Below are 18,273 nucleotides of genomic sequence, written 5' to 3' on the forward strand. Positions count from 1 at the left end.
ATAGAAAAAATGGGTGAGCGGCAAACGCATTTCGTTTGACGTTTAAAACAACCGCGCGCTTTAATGAAAAACCTTTGGTACGATACGCCTCAATAGCATATGCTCGCTGCTCTGCTGGTCAGCGATCCATAACCATTGGCCACTAATCAACCCACAACACTCACGAAACTCAAACACGCTCTCGCGTCTCCCTCGCACTTCGCTTTCGAAAATTATTAGAATTTGTAATCGAAATGCGGAGCATCCTGTATTATGTATATCAAAATGCTTGTCTCATATGGTTGCCTGTGTCCGGGCTGGACCAATGACCACGTCATTGGATCTCAGCCTCTCATCATGAGCTGTTGCATTGAAATTCGTATACTTACCGTTTTTAACTTTGTATAATAAATTTGTGTAAAATCGGATCAGTATTTTTAAAAGGAAAATCTTTACTTAATGAAGAGTTTATGTTAAGGATTGTTGAGGTAAGTCTTTAAATAAATATTTTTTATTTAATTTTATTGGCTACCTACTGAATAGGTAGTTCTTCCGGATTTCGTAATCATGCATTGAAAGTAAGCGGAGCATAATTTCTCGCAACTCACAACGATTATTTTGTAAAATATTTACTTAGATCTAAAACTTTTTAGTGAATTGCTATGTTAGAATCAAAGAATACTCACTTAATACGACCTATTTTCATTAGGAATGTCAAGTTAAAGTTTAATGTAAATTCCAACGTCTACCTATAATTTTTCAAAAATGTTTTAGGTACAGTACTTAAATCGGATAAGATGATTCTAACAGAATTACCCGTTGAAATCGGGGCTTTCATTTTCACTTATCTGGATACGAAGTCAAAGATAAACGTGAACAGCATAGTACAATTGCAACACTTTTTCGCACCATGTGTTTTGAAAAAGATGGATATATCCCGGAGCACCCTGGCCTCATCGAAGACCCTAGATCTGGATGTATTCCAAACCCTTGCCATGAACATACAGGAGCTAAATCTGAGCGGTATCCAAGATTTGACCTCAGCCGTTCTTAGTAAACACATACACAGATTTACGAGTCTAAAGACGTTGGATGTTACTTTTACTGAAATATTATTATCAGATTTGCAAGACATATGCTGTGAAAGTTTAAAGAACATCAATATTAATTACTTCCAACCTCCTTGGAAACATGCTAAAGATAAAATTTGGGTGAAAACCACGGAAGTTTTTAAGACACAAAAGTTTGAGAGTGTCCATTTTGTTGTGTTGGATTTTGATTACTCAGATTCACCATACAAATTTATGGAAGACGTTCCCATGCCTAAGGATTTGAAAATCACTCTTGCGAATCAAGACAGCTCTGGGCGGTAAATGGAATACCCATGTGTTACTTCTTAACAAACAATTTTGGAGAGAAGACAGATATACATTTTGAAAAACTCGCTTATAATATTCGCGATTGTCGACTAGCTGAAATATTACCCGACAGTTCTGCATTGTTGAGAAAGCTATTCAATTTAGACTACACAAAAATTGAATATATCTTTATAATGTATTCAAAAACAAATACGATATTCATTTCCGTATCACCAATGATCCATGGAATATTCCAAGATGCACAGAGTTATTGCAATGACTTGTCTATTGATGTTAGTCCACACCTAGCTTTAAACTTCAAGTTAGATGGAAACATTTTCTTCAAAGCCTGGAACAAGGCCGTAACAGTTTTTGACGATCCATTTTTCAAAAACTTGCTTGCCGAATTTAAGGATTATTTTCCTACTTACATCTGTACAAAGAGTAAAGAAACTACAAATATTGCAAAAACACCTAGCCGTTGGTATTGCCTGGATAATTGCAACTTTGAAGAAGCTGTTCATAATTTGCCAGAAAATATATCTTTCTCAGATTGTTGTAGAAGTCTCGATGATGAAGCAAAATGGAACGCTTTCAATCATAAATGGTCACCGACACCTCTGGCAATAGAAGCGAACAACAATGTGACATTTTTAAGTTTTTCAAACATTTGCTGGTTTGATGACTTCTACGGTGTCCTTTTCAAGGAATGTAAAAGATTGCGCACTCTTGATGTAAATATTGAATGCAATTCCAGTATGGGCGACTACAACTGTGGTGCATTGCGTCTGCTTGACTCTTTACATCTGACCAAGAGTCTGCAAAATTTGAGGATATTGGTAGAAAGCGTAGAATATTTCCACAGAGTTTTCGATGCTCTATCCACATGTCAAACATTGGAAAACGTTCACATCAGCGAAACTAGCTCTGATTTTGAATACGATAGTGATCAATATGATGTGCTGAAGCATGCAGACAAACAATGTGTATCATCTCTTATAGAGAAGTGCTGCAAACTTTACAGTTTGTTTATCCAAGCGAACATAGATAGGGATGCATTGATTATTTTGGAGGACTCAATGAAGTTTACTGCACGGAAGTTCGGAAGAGATTACTTGCGTATTAAAATTTGCAGTAGTAAAGGTGGCTGGAACCCATTCGCGGATGTCTTCAGCCCCAGTCCACTGCACATAAAAAATTAACAATACTTTATTATACCTAAGGTACGTATTTAAATTCAAAAATTTTTTTTTCATTATATTGCTAAAAATCGAAAATACAGTAGAATCCGCTTATAATGACATCGAAGGGAAATAACAAACACGTCATACTAAGCGGATGTCATATAAAACATAGTTGTACTACTTCTTATTTTTGTTATGTTTTCCAAATTAATCTGAGAATCAAAACTAAAATACCTTACACCGCCACAAACGCACCAAACGTCCGCGTCCTCACAGGCAAAGACGCGGTGATGGCCACGCAAACCAGCAGACTATGTGTTAGTGTCAGTATAACCGGACATAATTTCATGGAAATAGTATTTTTAGGTCATAGTAAGCGATTCGAGACGAGTCACTATAAGCGAAGTCATCTTATCCGAATTTGTCACAAAGAATTTTATACGAAAATCAAACTTCGCACAGTAATTACGTCATAGTAAGCGGTTGGTCAGTATAAGCGGAGTCGTAAGGGGCCCACTGATTAACAGTCCGCCGGACGGTATCGGCCTGTCAGTTAGAACAAAATTTTGACAGTTCCGAACAACTGACAGGCCGATACCGTTCGGCGGACTGTTAATCAGTGGGCCCCTTTATTAAACGGATTCTACTGTATGTCAATATAATATTACCATTTGTTAACTTACGAATTGATTACAATATGTCCTAAAATTAAATGTGAATGTATTTCTTATTTATCGCAAATTACTAGGATGCTTATACGATAGGTAGGTACTTGGAGCGTGAACACGATCAACCTGCTAAACGTTGAGTTTTTTATCAGTTACACCCAATGACCTTTTATTTATGTAGACATGTTTGTGACGTTCATAGTTGACAAAACTAAAATTTGATCCAACGATTTTGACAACTTGACAGGTTAGGGTCACCCATACGACTAACTAAATATAGGTTCCGGAACCTATATTTAATGGCTCACGATAGTCACGATCATGCGCCTGGTACCATATCTACCACAATTTACTTACATCTATGGTTACACCTGTATCGTTTATTATGGGTAGGGCTTGCATTCCGGAATTCCGGAATTACGAAATTCCGGAATCTCGGACAAATTTTCCAATATTACAATTCCGGAATTGATACCACTGAATATCGAAAATTCCGGAATTGGATTTAAGCACTTTTTTTAGGTATTAATACGTTTATTATTGAAAATTGTTAAGAAACTACACTATACTGATGTTTTTTGTCGATATTACGTGCCTCTTAGTCATTTAATGAACTATAGTATACATATATTTTACTTTTTCGTTTGCAGTGGGACAATATGGGCTCATAATAATAAAAAATAATAATGCAAAGCGATTTACTTGCTTAGAGTAGTCTGAAACCTACAAAAGCGAATTTTTAGAATTGAAATTTAAAGTATATTTGGACTTTTTCTCTTCGATTCAGAGAGAAAGAGGTTTTCTCTGTCAACGATTTCGGATCCTGTAGAAGCACATAATATATGATATTCTGAATCATAATTAGGAATTAGGAAGGAAAAAGCCAAACTTAGACCTTGAACTTCTTAAACAACACCACTACCTAGGTTAATAGGAGGAGTAATAGGAAGCTGTTAAACTTACCTATTTTATAAAATTATGCATCCAATGGTTTGCTAGCAACTATGGTTTCCCCAAATAAATACCCCGTATCATAGAAGTGAATAAAAGTAACCATTTTAATAAGGTGGTAAAATAAGAGGTGAAAAAAACTTTATCTTACTACTACAAATTAAATTTATCTTAAACAATACTAACTTTAATAAACGTAAAGTATCAGAATTTCACATTTTTTGTTGATTTTTACAAAAATATCTCATAAAATTATGATAAACCCTAATTCCGGAACCAGTTCCGGAATTCCGGAATTGGAATCCAATTTCGAAAATCAGTTCCGGAATTGGAAACCATCCGATATTGCAAGCCCTAATTATGGGTACAGATAAAACCTGGTCTAACTGTTGACGTGTGTATTATTTAATATTTTGTATTACTATGTTCTTAAGGTATAATCTGGGGGTATTTTTAAGCCATATCTGATATAAGAAGGTTTTACATTTATTTTATTTTAGGGACTTTATGATGATTTTAATACCGTCTAGCAAATATAATTTGGACAAGCATATCGAGCTTAATTTGAGACTATTTCACCGATTCCTTGGTACGATTTAAAGAAACAAAAGGTTAATATGCTGCCAAAATATGCCATCTAAGTGTCATTTTCATGATTGCTCAATTGAACATCAGAATAAATATGGTGAATTTTTATCTTTACATGAAAACGACTTTTTATGCAACATTTTGGATTCCCGTCAATTTCTGACGCAAGCGAAATGAGGGAAACAGCTAAAATAATCTACCGAAATCCAAAGCCTAACGGACATTCATGGCGTTGAACCATGGCTAGAACATGTCGATAGAAACGCTCCCTGATGGTTATATTGTATACCAAAGTCGGGGTTGTCGTAAGTAACATGCCATATTCTCTAAAAGGTCACCATGCACAGATCCAAAACTTTTTTTCCAACTAAAAGAAATGATTAGACTATGCCCAGATGTTTCGCTTTACGAATCATATGTAATTGCTGTTTACATAGTACGATTTTTTTGTGTAATATCTCGTCTTGTTCGCAAACCGCAAATTTTCTTGTAGTATTTGTCCAAAATCGTTGTAGTTACTCGGGAGGATTAGGTAAATATTGTCCAAACCATATGCTTTACGTGATCTTCCAGGACGAAATGTTACTTATTATTAAAGCACTAATTAAACTATATGTGTAATTTTTTAATAAAAATAATATACCAGAAAAAACGGCTAAGTAAAGTTGTACCCATAATAAACGATACAGTCCTTAAGCTTAAGAAGTAATATTAAGTCTTAAAATTCACGATTCGAGATCATGTATCTTTTACACACAGTTATATTAATTTATAGCTCAAAAACTCAGAAAGTTATCAATTACCCAAAAAGAAAGTTAATTTGTGTGTGATTTTTTTCATTCAGAATCCGATGAATCTACCTGATTATACACCTGTCTTAAAATAATGTTGCCACTGAGTCCCAATGCCAAAAAGATACATCAATCAATCATCATCGAAAGATACAAACGTCAATTTCGTTTTTCTGAAAAAACTGTCGTTATTGGAACATGTATAACTTTTCCTATACTTACTATGTTTGTTTATTGTAAGACAGGGGGTGTGTAGAGTTTTCTGTAATATTTTATTTATCTGTATTGATCTGTAATTTCGCATGAGTGCTGTTAAACTGTCGCCCATGTGCGAATTAAAATTGTACACTTCTGTGGAGATCCTCTTGTACCCCATATTCCCTTTAAGAAAAAAAACCTTTAGTAAATAATCAAATTCTTACTCCTAATTCATGGGTAAACAACATCTAATGAACAAAAAATATTAAAAACTGTTCATAATTGTGTAGTTCCTGACACACAATCTCGCATATTAAAATTACCTACACATTGATCTCTCTATATATTGACGTGTATTAAATAGAATGCCAGATGCACACGCATTTGAGAAGGCTTATTCAAATATCTATCATATCGAATATCACGATCTCTAAATGCGTTTTAGTTTCTAAAAACTCAGCTCTTTAAATATTTAGCCAAAGTTTTTTTATTCAAAATGTCCCAGTGCTCGGCATTAGTTGACAATTGGCATCATCAATCTTAACACCACGTGTGAATTCAGGCCGCATATAACCTACCAGCTAGGTAGTTTTCTATCCTAGACCTTTTCCTGTCCTTTGGTTCTCCACAGTAGTGTAGATACGCCTAACGGCGTTTTTATTGGTAGCTAGCAGGCACTCATGCGTGAGGGGCTGACTAACCGTGGCGTGGCAGGCGAGGGCGCGGCCCGGACGCCGGTCAAGACGTTCCAGGCGTACCTCCCGCCGGCGCACCGGACGTACAGCTGCATACACTGCCGCGCGCACCTGGCCAGCCATGACGAGCTTATATCTAAGGTGAGCTAACCAAGCATCTCCAATCTCTTGATCACACTGATGCAAATCCGCACGCCACTCCAACAAAAGCAGTGATGAGAGGAATAAACCAACAGAGAGGAATAACATCGGTTGTTATCCACACCTCTTTTCTTTTCCACATTCACAATCATAGCTATTGGTTGATTCCTCTCATCTCTGCTCACCTCCTCAATGGAAAGACAGCCTAAATGAAGCAGTGGAAACCAGTTACGTTCTGTTGAACGTGAAAGCGTACGCTGCGACGTACCAAGGCTTATAAGTAATAACCAGAACTGAACAGGATTGTGGAGGGAGAAAAAAAACGTTAATTTCAAGCACTAAGGACATTATTACGAGTAATTGGACATCATTTTTAACCACACATGTTTACTGAAGGATAAAATCACTGCGGTTTTATACATTTACGTTTTTATTTAACTTAACCGATAGTAATTGGCGGTGTAGTTTGCAATGTTCATGCAGTTTTCTAAATCAATTTCTCTAATTTTTACCTGATAATACATTTCTGAATAAACTAGAAGTTATGATATATAATATATATAGTTATAATTATTAGTTATAGGTGTCAGTAATATAGTTATGATATATGATATATAGTAGATATGAGTTTTATTCTTCGTGTAACGACGTCCTCTAATGAAAGTATATTTAGGGGATGTCAGCATTCAATTCTTTTTACCGCACACGAAAAACGTTTTCTACAAATCTGTTTGTCTGATTGTTGTCCTTTTCAATACCGTCCACAAATAAAACCGCGAAGCAATCCTTTGTTTCGTTCAATTCAAAGGTCCCAACAAACAGACAACTTCTAAACAGCAAACTTCTGTGATTCAACGCTCACAAAAACGTTTTGGACACTTTTACCATTATTTAACTTTGTGGAACTTTAATTTTATCGTCCGCATTTGCATGACGGATTGGATATTGTTTCTTTCGGGTTAGCGAAGTCTCCTTAACTTGATTATGATTACCTACCTAAGTAGGTACTTCAAATTGCTGTTCTATCTACAGGGTGATTCAGGAGACGTGAGCAGGACTAACACTGCGCATGTCGTTAATTATAAGCAACTGTTTCGTATCAGTATTATATAGTGTGGTTAACGTTAATTTTTTGTCGTGTTGAAAGAAAAAGTTATTAATTTTTTTACGACATGCATGGTCACCCTAAAATTAGAATACTAAACTACCGATATTCTGTGTCAAATTGAATGTCATTACTGTCATCACGGTCTGGTTACTTTTGAAAACTCGTATCTCACTCAAGTTTGACAGTTTATTTTCTTCGTAATCAAAATGCCATTACGGTTAATGAGGTTTTATGTTTATTAATTAGGTCCTGTAGGGTGGCCATGATTGTTGAGAATTAAATTTGCCCTCACCAAAAAGTTAAAACATAGGAAAAAGTGTTGTTGTTTCTCCTAAATACGACGATGATCGATCAATTATCAGTTACTGATTGTGCAGGATTAGTCCTGCTCACGTCTCATGAATCATTCTGTATATAATGGCGTGGCTAAAAATGGCAAAATTACTTACTATAATTTATGCCCTTTTGTAGAAACGTCTGCCAGCTGCCTTGACGAGGTTATTAAAGGAAAACAAATTACCTTACATTTCTTTGGTAAAACCTAATATAGGATAGGTAATGTACTAGGTATACCTACGAAGGGTCTGATATTAAGACAGGTTTTATGGTTGTTTACCGCGTTTGGGTCATTTGAGCCTTCTTGAGGTGGCTACTGTACTGTACCGTGCTTGCCTATGCGAATCTTGGTGTATTGATACTATGAATTTAGTAACACTAGTTTTAGAAACTAAGTATTTTTATTATATGAAATAATCTTAACTATTATTATCTTTTCCAGTCGTTCCAAGGCAGCCAGGGGCGCGCGTACTTGTTTAATTCAGTGTGAGTATGAACATCCTAATATCAAGACCTCAAAAACCTTAGATTAGATTATTCACATATTTTACTGCGCCTAGAGGCAGAGTTAACTTTCTGCCGATATCACAATGGTGGGGTTACGGATAACGAGTTTATGTTGAAAATGGTTGGTTACAGTGTGAACGTGGGCTGCGGGCCGGCGGAGGAGCGCGTCTTGCTCACGGGGCTCCACGCTGTCGCTGACATCTACTGCGAGTGCTGCAAAACCATGCTCGGCTGGAAATACGTGAGTATCTTCAATCATCCACACTCCAAGCACGGTTTATTGCTAAGACATAAATTCCACCTATGGCCAGTTGAGGCTGCCTTGCTATTGGTTGATTCCAGCACGCCTTCTCTGATCTTCACCTCACTGGAAAGGCAGCTAATAGATTGGTGTTATTACCTTTTACAACTATAAATCGGCACTGAACGCCCGGCGGCAGTCGATCGCTTGTCATGTTCGTTTAGCTCATCGGTCTCCAAACTTGATCACTTTCAGGCCTTCGCCTCTCCCCCTTTCTTTTCTCCTTATTGTATGACCTTCGGGTGTCCCGATTCCTTTAAGCGAGCCAAAAGTAAGGACTGTAGGGCCGGACCCGTGGACCGATGTTTTAGGACCGCTGGTTTTGATAAATTCCTTGGAATTAGAGGTGTAGATTACGAGTACTGTACGTCCTTACCTTACCAATGTATACATATATTCTCTTTAAACATTCTTATCTTCCTACACGTAATCATAACAGTGCTCAGTATGTTCTCTTCTAGATGTAATGAGGTTTCATTCCCAATTTCTTACCTACCCCTTCCATTCTTTACAGACCACCCACTGTGACAGTCCATATCGATCGTTATGTTGCAATAGCAATTATTTTAATACATATGCCCTTGCACAATCTATCGACCGGCACGTAGGTACACAGTTATCGTAATTTTGACGTCAGAATAGACAGACCATTTGCGAAATGTTTGCTTTAGTCCCCTAGGGTCATAAGGTAATGCGGTCAGGGAGGCAGGGTTATCAAAGGTTACGATAGTTCGATATTAAATGGAACATCAAATTGGTCGTTCCAAGTCTTATCATCTCTTACAAAATAATCACTACCGTGCGAAGAGATATAGTAGGTATATGAATTTCGGAAATGTCCCCAGTCATTCCTGAGTGCCTTTAAAATATATCATCGTCACAAATTGCATAGCAGTCTCCCAATATCAGTAGGTGTCTTTATGTGTCAGCTCACTTAACAGTAGATACCATTTTCCCCTATTCTGTTTTATCGTCAAGACTTTATCTCATTGGCGGCTAGGGTTGCCAGATGGTCGGGATTTGGCGGGATTCTCCCGATTTTTAGCATGTGTTCCCGATTCCCGACAAAGTGAAAACTGTCCCGAAAAACAGCTTCACGTTATAAAACAATAATTTCATGTTCCGAACTCTCGTCGAGCGAACGAGCTGATGTAGTGCCAATAATGTAAAACATCGTTGTTTTTAATACAATTACTTTAATTTGAATGTATTTTTTTTTTCCCGACTTAAGCCCCAAAATCCCGAAAAATTGATATTGTTTCCCGATAATAGCGCCTTTCGATCTGGCAACCCTATTGGCGGCCAATGATTGGCCTCCAAAACACGGTATTTATACATATATATATTACACTACATACTAGTAGGTACTAGCACTTACCAGTAGCGACAACCTATGTTGCCAACTATAGAGAAGAAGAATTTTGGTCATAGCTATTCGAAACCACAATCAGTCATTCCATTGGGTAGTTCTTCCATAGGACCCTATTACAACAAAGACTTGTTATATTTTATTGCGTTTATTGTTAATCCCGTTTTTCTATTTCAGGAGCACGCCTTCGAATCCAGCCAGAAGTATAAAGAGGGCAAGTTCATAATAGAACTGGCTCACATGGTGAAAGAGAACGGGTGGGAATAGGCGCGCGGTCCTCGCACCCCTTGGGCCGCGCGCCGACGTGTCATATCGGAGACTGTGCGAAGGACTCTTGTGAGACAGTAAGCGACCAGCGACCATGCCGAGGCCGCAGCGGCTTGCAGCGCCGGGCGAGGCCGAGCGCCGAACCATAGGGGCCGGCTCCAAAATAGACAACGCGGTCGCTACTTGTGACCTATAGTTGTTTGGTATCGTCGGCCCCGCTTCCGACGAAGCACGCTCAGACGCCGCAGCGAACCGAAGTATTTTTGACACATTAATTATTATTGAGCGACGGCGGCTGATCGCGCTACGTGTGGGGATATCGCCTTATGTGCTCCTTTCGTACTATAGTCGGCTTCACGCTTACCCGCCAGTCAACGTAATACATAAGTTATCGATCTCAGCCTTTCAAGGCTCCACATGGGCTTAGGATTATAATTTGAAACGATTTCGGCCGAACGGCTTTCGTACATCGTAAGTTGTCTTAGTTTTTATATCGTACCGTATTAAGAGAACACTTATTCTTTCTCTTGTCCCCTTAACCTGTGATAAGTATGTTAGTATAGAATTTTTGGATTACTTGGAAGGATTTCGAGATGCTCAGATGTCAGTTGTACGTTCCTAATTTCAGCTGTACAATTTGCTTTTTATTCACAAGGTAACTAGTCGAAACGTGGAAGTTTCCTTTATTAAGTTTTTTTGCGCTTGATCAAGTGATTTATTTTTTAGTTTTTAATCAATATGGAGCTTGATTGCTCATCTTAGTTTTTTTTATTATTGGAACATCTTCATTAGCTTAATTAGTAGCTATTTTATTTTGACATTGAGAGAGGTAATCTTTCTATCGAGAATAATAATAATATAGCATAGAAGAGACACTTTACACTTTGTGTCAGTCGCTTCTGTACTTTAAATATTATTATTTTCTCGTCGATTTATGATTAATTTTAATTGACAGAGAGCTGAATAAGGAGAGGCGATTAGAATGTTTTATTATTCATTTATTGTTTCTATGGGGTTTTAATAATTAGTAGTACGTTTATCCAATATTTTATCTTAACTGCATGGTACTTCATTTACGTAATTGTAAACTTACTTTGTAAGAACTTGCATGAGCTTCAAATGGGTTCGTCGTAGTCAGAGCGAGCGAAACGACGCGACAGACTTATCTCGTAGTGGAATAGGTATGTTTAATTCCTTTAATACATACGAAAACATTAAACATAATTATAAAGTCACTTTAATATCTACTTATAAAGTGTCCTTTATAGTTTCCGGAATTCAGGACCCGTTTTTGTGATGCGGGTGCTCTATGCAAATGAACAGTAGGGTAATGTAAAAGTACCTACCTGAACGACACATAGTATAACGGACACTTTAAAAAGACATCCCTTAAGCATTTTATTTCGAAACCTATTAAATTTTTGCATTGGTTATGTACCTAATCTAATCATAAGGTAAGTTTGTCGCTTCGATTAATGATTTTTCTAAGAATTGACGTCCGATTTCTGTAGAGCTAAAGAATATCTATCTATGGAGTTTTAGTATTGTAAAGGTAATTTGGGACACAGAAAATGTATTTCAAAGAATGAATAAAAATATTAAATAAAAATCTATTTTAATAAAACTTCAAATAACGATTTTATGCTGGCAACCCTAATTGACTAATATACGACGAAAAAACGTTTTGTTATACTTAGTACTTTTTTTTATATTTCACCGCTACATCGACATTTCTGTATCCCTTATTATCTAAACGCAATGTTCAGCCGTCGCATACCGTTAAACCAGAGTCATAACTGCCACTAGCGTATAAATACATCTGTAATATTTATAAAGATATATTGTAATGGTATAAAGTGACGCTCGGTGTATTCAAGTTGGATTTTGTTGTACAATAAGACGTTTCTGGTTTGTGAGGCCACTCTACCCAGCCGTACTGCTAGATTGAAACCGACAAATGTTTTCAAGCACAAAACCGGACGGTCAAAAGTGATATTCAAACAGTTCATTCAACGCGCAGTACAAATAATAGGCATAATAAAGTAAAAGGTGCCTTATATTTTTAATTTCCATGAATACCAGCATCGTTAGCATGATCGAGATTAAGATTTCGTCCCCTTCTGACAAATATGTAAGTGGGAAAGAGATGAACGCTCTATCTCTATACTAACATTAATGTGGTCATGCTAAAGGCCCCAGTACACAATGGGCCATCGCCGGCCACTCCAAGGGACGCAGCCATGCGGTAGAATGAGATAGCAATATCACTTGCTCCCTCTAACGCATAAATGCGTCCCTTGGAGTGGCCGGCGATGGCCCATTGTGTACTGGGGCCTTAACAAGTCAGCGATATCTCAGTATAGTTCTGACAGTTGGATAGTGTGGCCTAGTCTCTAGACTAGGGGAAGAAATATCTGATAAAAAAAAACAGTAATAAGATAAAAGTACGATTTCTCGTTCCCTATCTAGTCGCTCATTTTGGAGTCTATTTTATATTCTGACAACACCAAGAAATAAAACATTGTATAGACAAATATGAATACTATAGTTGGTCAAACTAATTTGTCACGTCAGTAACAACCAGGAAAACTATACTCATCCTTTTCTTTTGGGTGCTAGTACTAGTGTAAGACAAAGATAGTATGATTCTCTCTATCTATGATTTAAATGAGACAGTTTTTGACAAACTATATCTCTTTGATCTGAAGGTTAACTAGTGTTTCGATTTGTCTATACAGGTACATGTTGGTAGTATTTAATCAATAAAATGAATGTTTAAGTAGTATTGACGACATCAATGCAAAAAATGTTGTAAGATTGTGCTATCAATGTGTAATAATTTATCTAACAAATTTCCAACTTATTTAAACTTTTGGAATTATTTTCTTAAACTTTTCCTAAATACATATTTATCTATCTATAATCTATATAGCTATTTACACATCACAGATAAAATAACAGATACGTCTTAATGTTCAGTGTAGGTGATAAAAGGATGAATGTTATCCAAACAAACAATATTTTTATGTAGGAGAGTAATTTTGAATATACATTTTGGCAAATATGCAGACGCTGAGGAATTCCGGATGGTTTAGTTCTAATGTCGGTAATCTATCAGATTTCAAGGAAGTGACAGATTTCCAGGCGGAATTTTTATAGCCGTAACACACTACCGCACCGCGACCTTGGTGTAGTGTGTGGTGTAGGTGGCGGTAGTTTGTTACGACTTTTAGATTTGGCGAGCCTATCAAAATGTCTGTTCAACCAGTGTTACCACTACTGTCATATAATTTGTTTCGATGATATTGTAAACGAAAATACGTTGCAAGTTCACTTGTCTATATAATAATCGTATTAACTTTTATCATAGGATAAAATTAAGTGTATTGCTGCACAGTGTTCAATGAAAATAAGTGGCTGAATAGAAATATCGTAGTCTCAAAACCCCATTAAAAAAACTGTACATTGTTTGTGGTTCGCAGAAGACACGCTTGTAGACTCGTGCTTTCGGTCAACGAAATCAGTTAAGCGATTATAAGTCTTGTTGTATTTGGATAAGGTTTAAAATTAATGAATGACTGTTTGTAATAAGCTAAGCCGGACTTTTCGAAGTTTTATCAATGTTTCATCTTTTTCTCGTGCCGTTAGAGTGAATGGGATAGACAATGGCTTTACACTGACTCGGCCAGTCCGGTGATAGCAATAGATTTAATAATTGATTGCCTTCTAAAAATCAAATTATCATCTTATGCGACAATATTTTTATTTATATCTACTCAAGCACATCATACTAGTGATTTTCAAGCTTAGTTTTTCTATCATGTATAGTTTAAAGAGCCAAATACGTTAAGGCAAGTTCCTGCGGGAAAAGGACAGTCGATCACAGCTCACTTTGTTCCAAATGTTTTTTATGCAACTTTTTAAAACGGTGAATGGTATTCGCCTTGCTAAGATTTCGTAAAAATCATTTACGAAACGGCATCCGAAGACGCTAACTAATTGAAGCTTGCAAAACTCTAGTGTGAAATCAAACTGTTCAAAAACCTTGTCAATTTCATTTTGAACATTATGCAACAAAATGGCAATTTATTTCACACCGTCACTGTAATTGTTTTGAGAACAAGTTCGCGTCACGGAAATTTAAAAAATTACGAGAAAATCAGGGCAACTATTCCCACCGCTTGCCGCGCATTCATCTATGACCATTATAAGTATGATTTCTAAGTATAGTTCTTACATGATTTATAGTTTCTACAGACGGCCGCACCGGACCGCGACCTTGGTGCGGTCTGGCGCACGTTCGATCGTGTGTAAGGTTGTGTGCCGTACGTCCGTTAAGGACGCAGTTTATAAGTGAGAGCAAAAATGAGATATTTTGACCGCACCAAGGTCGCGGTCAAAATATACGCCCCGTCTGTAACAGTTTTAGAGTCACGCTTATAGCCGTAACAGACTACCGCATCGCACCGTGACGGTGCGGTAGTCTGTTACGGCTATTATATTGGTTATCTCGGTAAGCGTTCGGAATATGCCCGGCTAGGAGGCATATTTAAAAGTATTTTTCTACTTGATCGTTTAGGGACGCTGTGTAGATATTTTTGGACCATTGTTGCGATATGATCAGTATTGGATAGTGTTAGATGGTTGGAAGTGATTTGTCGAGATTAGTAAACGCTTTGTATAGACATAACGCACCCTATAAACATTTGAACATCTGTCTATTCCTCGAATAAAAAAATAATAATTTTGAAGCATTTATTCTCTAGAACACAGCGTACGCTGTGACAATAAACAGCAAAAAATGTGAGAGATCAAAGTTTTTTTTCAGATCAGGTTTTACCTTTTCTACATGGAAACAATCGTCTCTTCTCGTTCTAGCTCGTAAGAGTGAACAGGACGAATATTTTTCTGCCAGAAAATGTGTTAAATTATTCTAGGAATAGACAGGCACGGTCTTAAGTGTTCTTGTGACCATTGTAATGGGCAAAGTATTTATGAATGGTGCATTTCATTATGTGTAACGCATAGTCCTTAGCTGTACTTCCATACAAGGTTTAATCTTAGGTCCACCTCACACTAGCGTCTTTTGAGCGTCGGCGTTTAGTCAGCGCTATGAAAAATGGCGTCGCTGTACAGTTGCGCCAACGTTGCGTCGAGCAGCAGCCATAGAGTTAACTAGACGCCGACGCTCGGGACACTATAGTTTGGGGTGGCCCTTAATATAAAGTGGGTCTGTGAGCTTTAGGCCCCATTCGCACGACAGCTTAAAAAGCGTTGCGTTAAAACCCGACGTTGGCGCTTTTTTACCGTTTCTAATATTTGTGTTCATATGAACGCTTAAAAATCACTTGTGAGTCGTACTGCCACGTACGCATCTCAGCAAAGCCATACTTTATTTGCTATTACGACGTATTATTTAAATATAGCTTGAATATTCCAGGAATTAGTAAGCATAAGTTGACATTTTTAAGGTGAAACTAATAATAATTTTGACCATTAACATCAAAAATGGACACTTGACAGCCAACTGACAGCAGCGCCGGCGCTTTTTTAACGCTTGTGAGAACAGATATGATCAATTCAATTAACGGCCAACGCTCAACGCCGAAAATCGAACAGTGCTCGATAAAAAGGCCCCGCGCTTTAAAACCGCCTTCGTGTGAATACATACATGGTTATCCATTTGTGTCATTCAAACGCTTTTTTAACGCGCGTCGAAAAAGCTGCCGTGCGAACGGGGCCTTAAAGTTCGCGAACTCATGTCGCCAGTCGCCGCCATTTTGAAAAAAATAGTATAAAAACTGAATCTACAAAAAACTGCTCAAATAATTTAACAAGAATCGATTAAGAATTGCGACCTATAGAGGGAGAACAGCAGGACAGACAGTATTTTTGCCCATGCTGAAACAGAGACGCTTGGGGTTAAAAGTTTTTATCTTCTACGAGGACGAACTCACGGGCAAAGGCATATTTTAACACATTCACTGCCAGCGACCCGCCAAGCGGGTTCTCTGTTCATAGGCGCTTTTCGCTACATACGGTTTTTCCCGTGTAGGCTACGCTGGTAGCGCGTAGCTCGTGCTGGGACGGAATGTGTTGAGGTATAATTAATTTGGTGTCCATTAAGTTTTGCAGCAATGGCTACTTTTCTACAAAAATAGATTCCAATAATGTACAGTGGCAATCATTGTATAGATTACCAGAGGAAATAAAATAATGTTAAAATTACCAATGAAAGGACTCATATATGTCTATATGACAGATATCGTCAATTTATTTTCTACCTTATACCTAACATGTTTAGATAGATTTTCGCGTGTACATTTGTATGGAAGTACAGTTAGCCACACAAGTAATCCGTTAGGTACAGAACCGCTTCATATTTTTGTATTCCCTTAGTGTAAAGGAGTTTGGTGTCTTCTAAAGGTGTACGCAACATGCTATAGATGAATATTTCATAAATATTTGGTTGAAATAATAAGTGCGTAATAAAACACTTTTTCGTAACAAAATGTTGTTTTATTTTTTTATTCTACACTAGCTGTGCCCGCGGCTCCGCCCGCGTGGAATTCGATCTGTGTCAGTAAGCAGCTAATTACTATCCTAATCCTAATTTCTCTCCCTCTCCCCTGGAGGCGGAACTTGAAGCCAAGTTGACAGATGGATATGCTAGATGACTGCAGTCCAGATAAAATATTTAACAATTAGGTACCACTAAATAAAACTACACTCCAAAATCAATAGTTTGTTTCGCCCTTATTCAAATTTTATTTACACGTGATTTAAACGACAAAGTAGTAGATGTATATCGGACGATACATTAAGGTATACGCGCGCGAGCGAAAGCGAAGCGGCCTGCCTGGCTAGAGCGCCGTTCACTGTGGTCTTCTTCAGACTCCTGAGGAAGGCCACGTGCCCCTCAATGCGTTGCGAGACTTTCGCGAATGATTGGATTTTTTTCCGGAAGGCATGGTAATGCGTATTAAATGCGAGTCCCAAATTGTTTGACTCCGCAAACGACCAGTGCCGTTTTGATGCCCTAAGCATTTCTAGACCATGGTGCCCCCTCTCCCTAGGGTCATCAAGATTACATTGAATTTTTTTGGTTAGTTGAGTGACGTTCATTGCCGCATTACAGCTGAGAATGGAAATTAGTCACATCATTTTATCACGAAAATTGACAGGTGATATAAAAGAGTCATTGTGACGTTTACAGCGATGAGATATAATAGGGATTTAAAAACTACTAAAGCCCTTTTTAACGCTATAAATATGTCCCAAAAACGCTACTATAGAGCAAAACAGTTCTATAATAGTGTTCATATGACTACTAAAGTATTATGTACTATAGCAGTGATCTCTAAAGCCACTATATCCTGAAATCGTTGTATAGTTGGGTTTTTGTCACTGTTAGAACACAAAACTATAGTGGCTAGCAGGGAACCTTAATAGCGCAAACTACTAAAGTATTATGTATTATAGCAGTGATCTCTAAAGCCACTATATCCTAAAATCGTTGTATAGTTGGGTTTTTGTCACTGTTAAAACACAAAACTATAGCGGCTATATTTAACTATAGTGGTTATATTTGAACCTGTTTATAGTACACGCATATAACGGCTCTATAAAATGATGAAATAAACCTTTACATCAATTGCTTATAGAATATATTAGCTGTATAAGCCTATAGAGCAAAAAGGTGTTGCCAAGCGCTTTTATACGACAGGTGGTCACCTCTGAAACCTTAATACGACGTCTATACAAGCTTTTAGCGATAAAAACTAAAATTATAGGACTAAAATGTTACTTGGGCTGTAAAAGGTTATGCGTGG

At 37.4% G+C, this 18,273-nt stretch overlaps 1 protein-coding gene and 1 long non-coding RNA gene across 4 annotated transcripts in view; both read left to right on the top strand.

Annotated features, from left to right (window-relative positions):
• LOC134796412 (protein yippee-like) overlaps positions 1-11,397 on the top strand; it is an 87,162-nt gene extending 75,765 nt beyond the window's left edge. Inside the window, exons 3-6 of one of the 3 annotated variants that reach the window (XM_063768614.1) lie at positions 6,432-6,553; positions 8,440-8,483; positions 8,637-8,745; positions 10,352-11,397. In XM_063768614.1, the coding sequence (XP_063624684.1) occupies positions 6,432-6,553; positions 8,440-8,483; positions 8,637-8,745; positions 10,352-10,441 (365 nt within the window). In that variant the 3' untranslated portion in view covers positions 10,442-11,397. Of the gene's footprint in view, positions 1-6,384; positions 6,554-8,439; positions 8,484-8,636; positions 8,746-10,351 lie in introns of all 3 variants that reach the window. The other 2 variants (XM_063768615.1, XM_063768616.1) reach the window with 2 other exon arrangements.
• A 2,432-nt stretch (positions 11,398-13,829) lies between these two features.
• LOC134796433 (uncharacterized) lies at positions 13,830-16,953 on the top strand. Its single transcript, XR_010144932.1, has 2 exons — positions 13,830-14,853; positions 14,925-16,953. It is a non-coding gene; the product is annotated as an uncharacterized LOC134796433 (long non-coding RNA).
• The last annotated feature ends 1,320 nt before the right edge of the window (positions 16,954-18,273 follow it).

This window comes from Cydia splendana, chromosome 13, assembly GCF_910591565.1.
Source record: "Cydia splendana chromosome 13, ilCydSple1.2, whole genome shotgun sequence".
Taxonomy (NCBI): Eukaryota; Metazoa; Arthropoda; class Insecta; order Lepidoptera; family Tortricidae; genus Cydia; species Cydia splendana.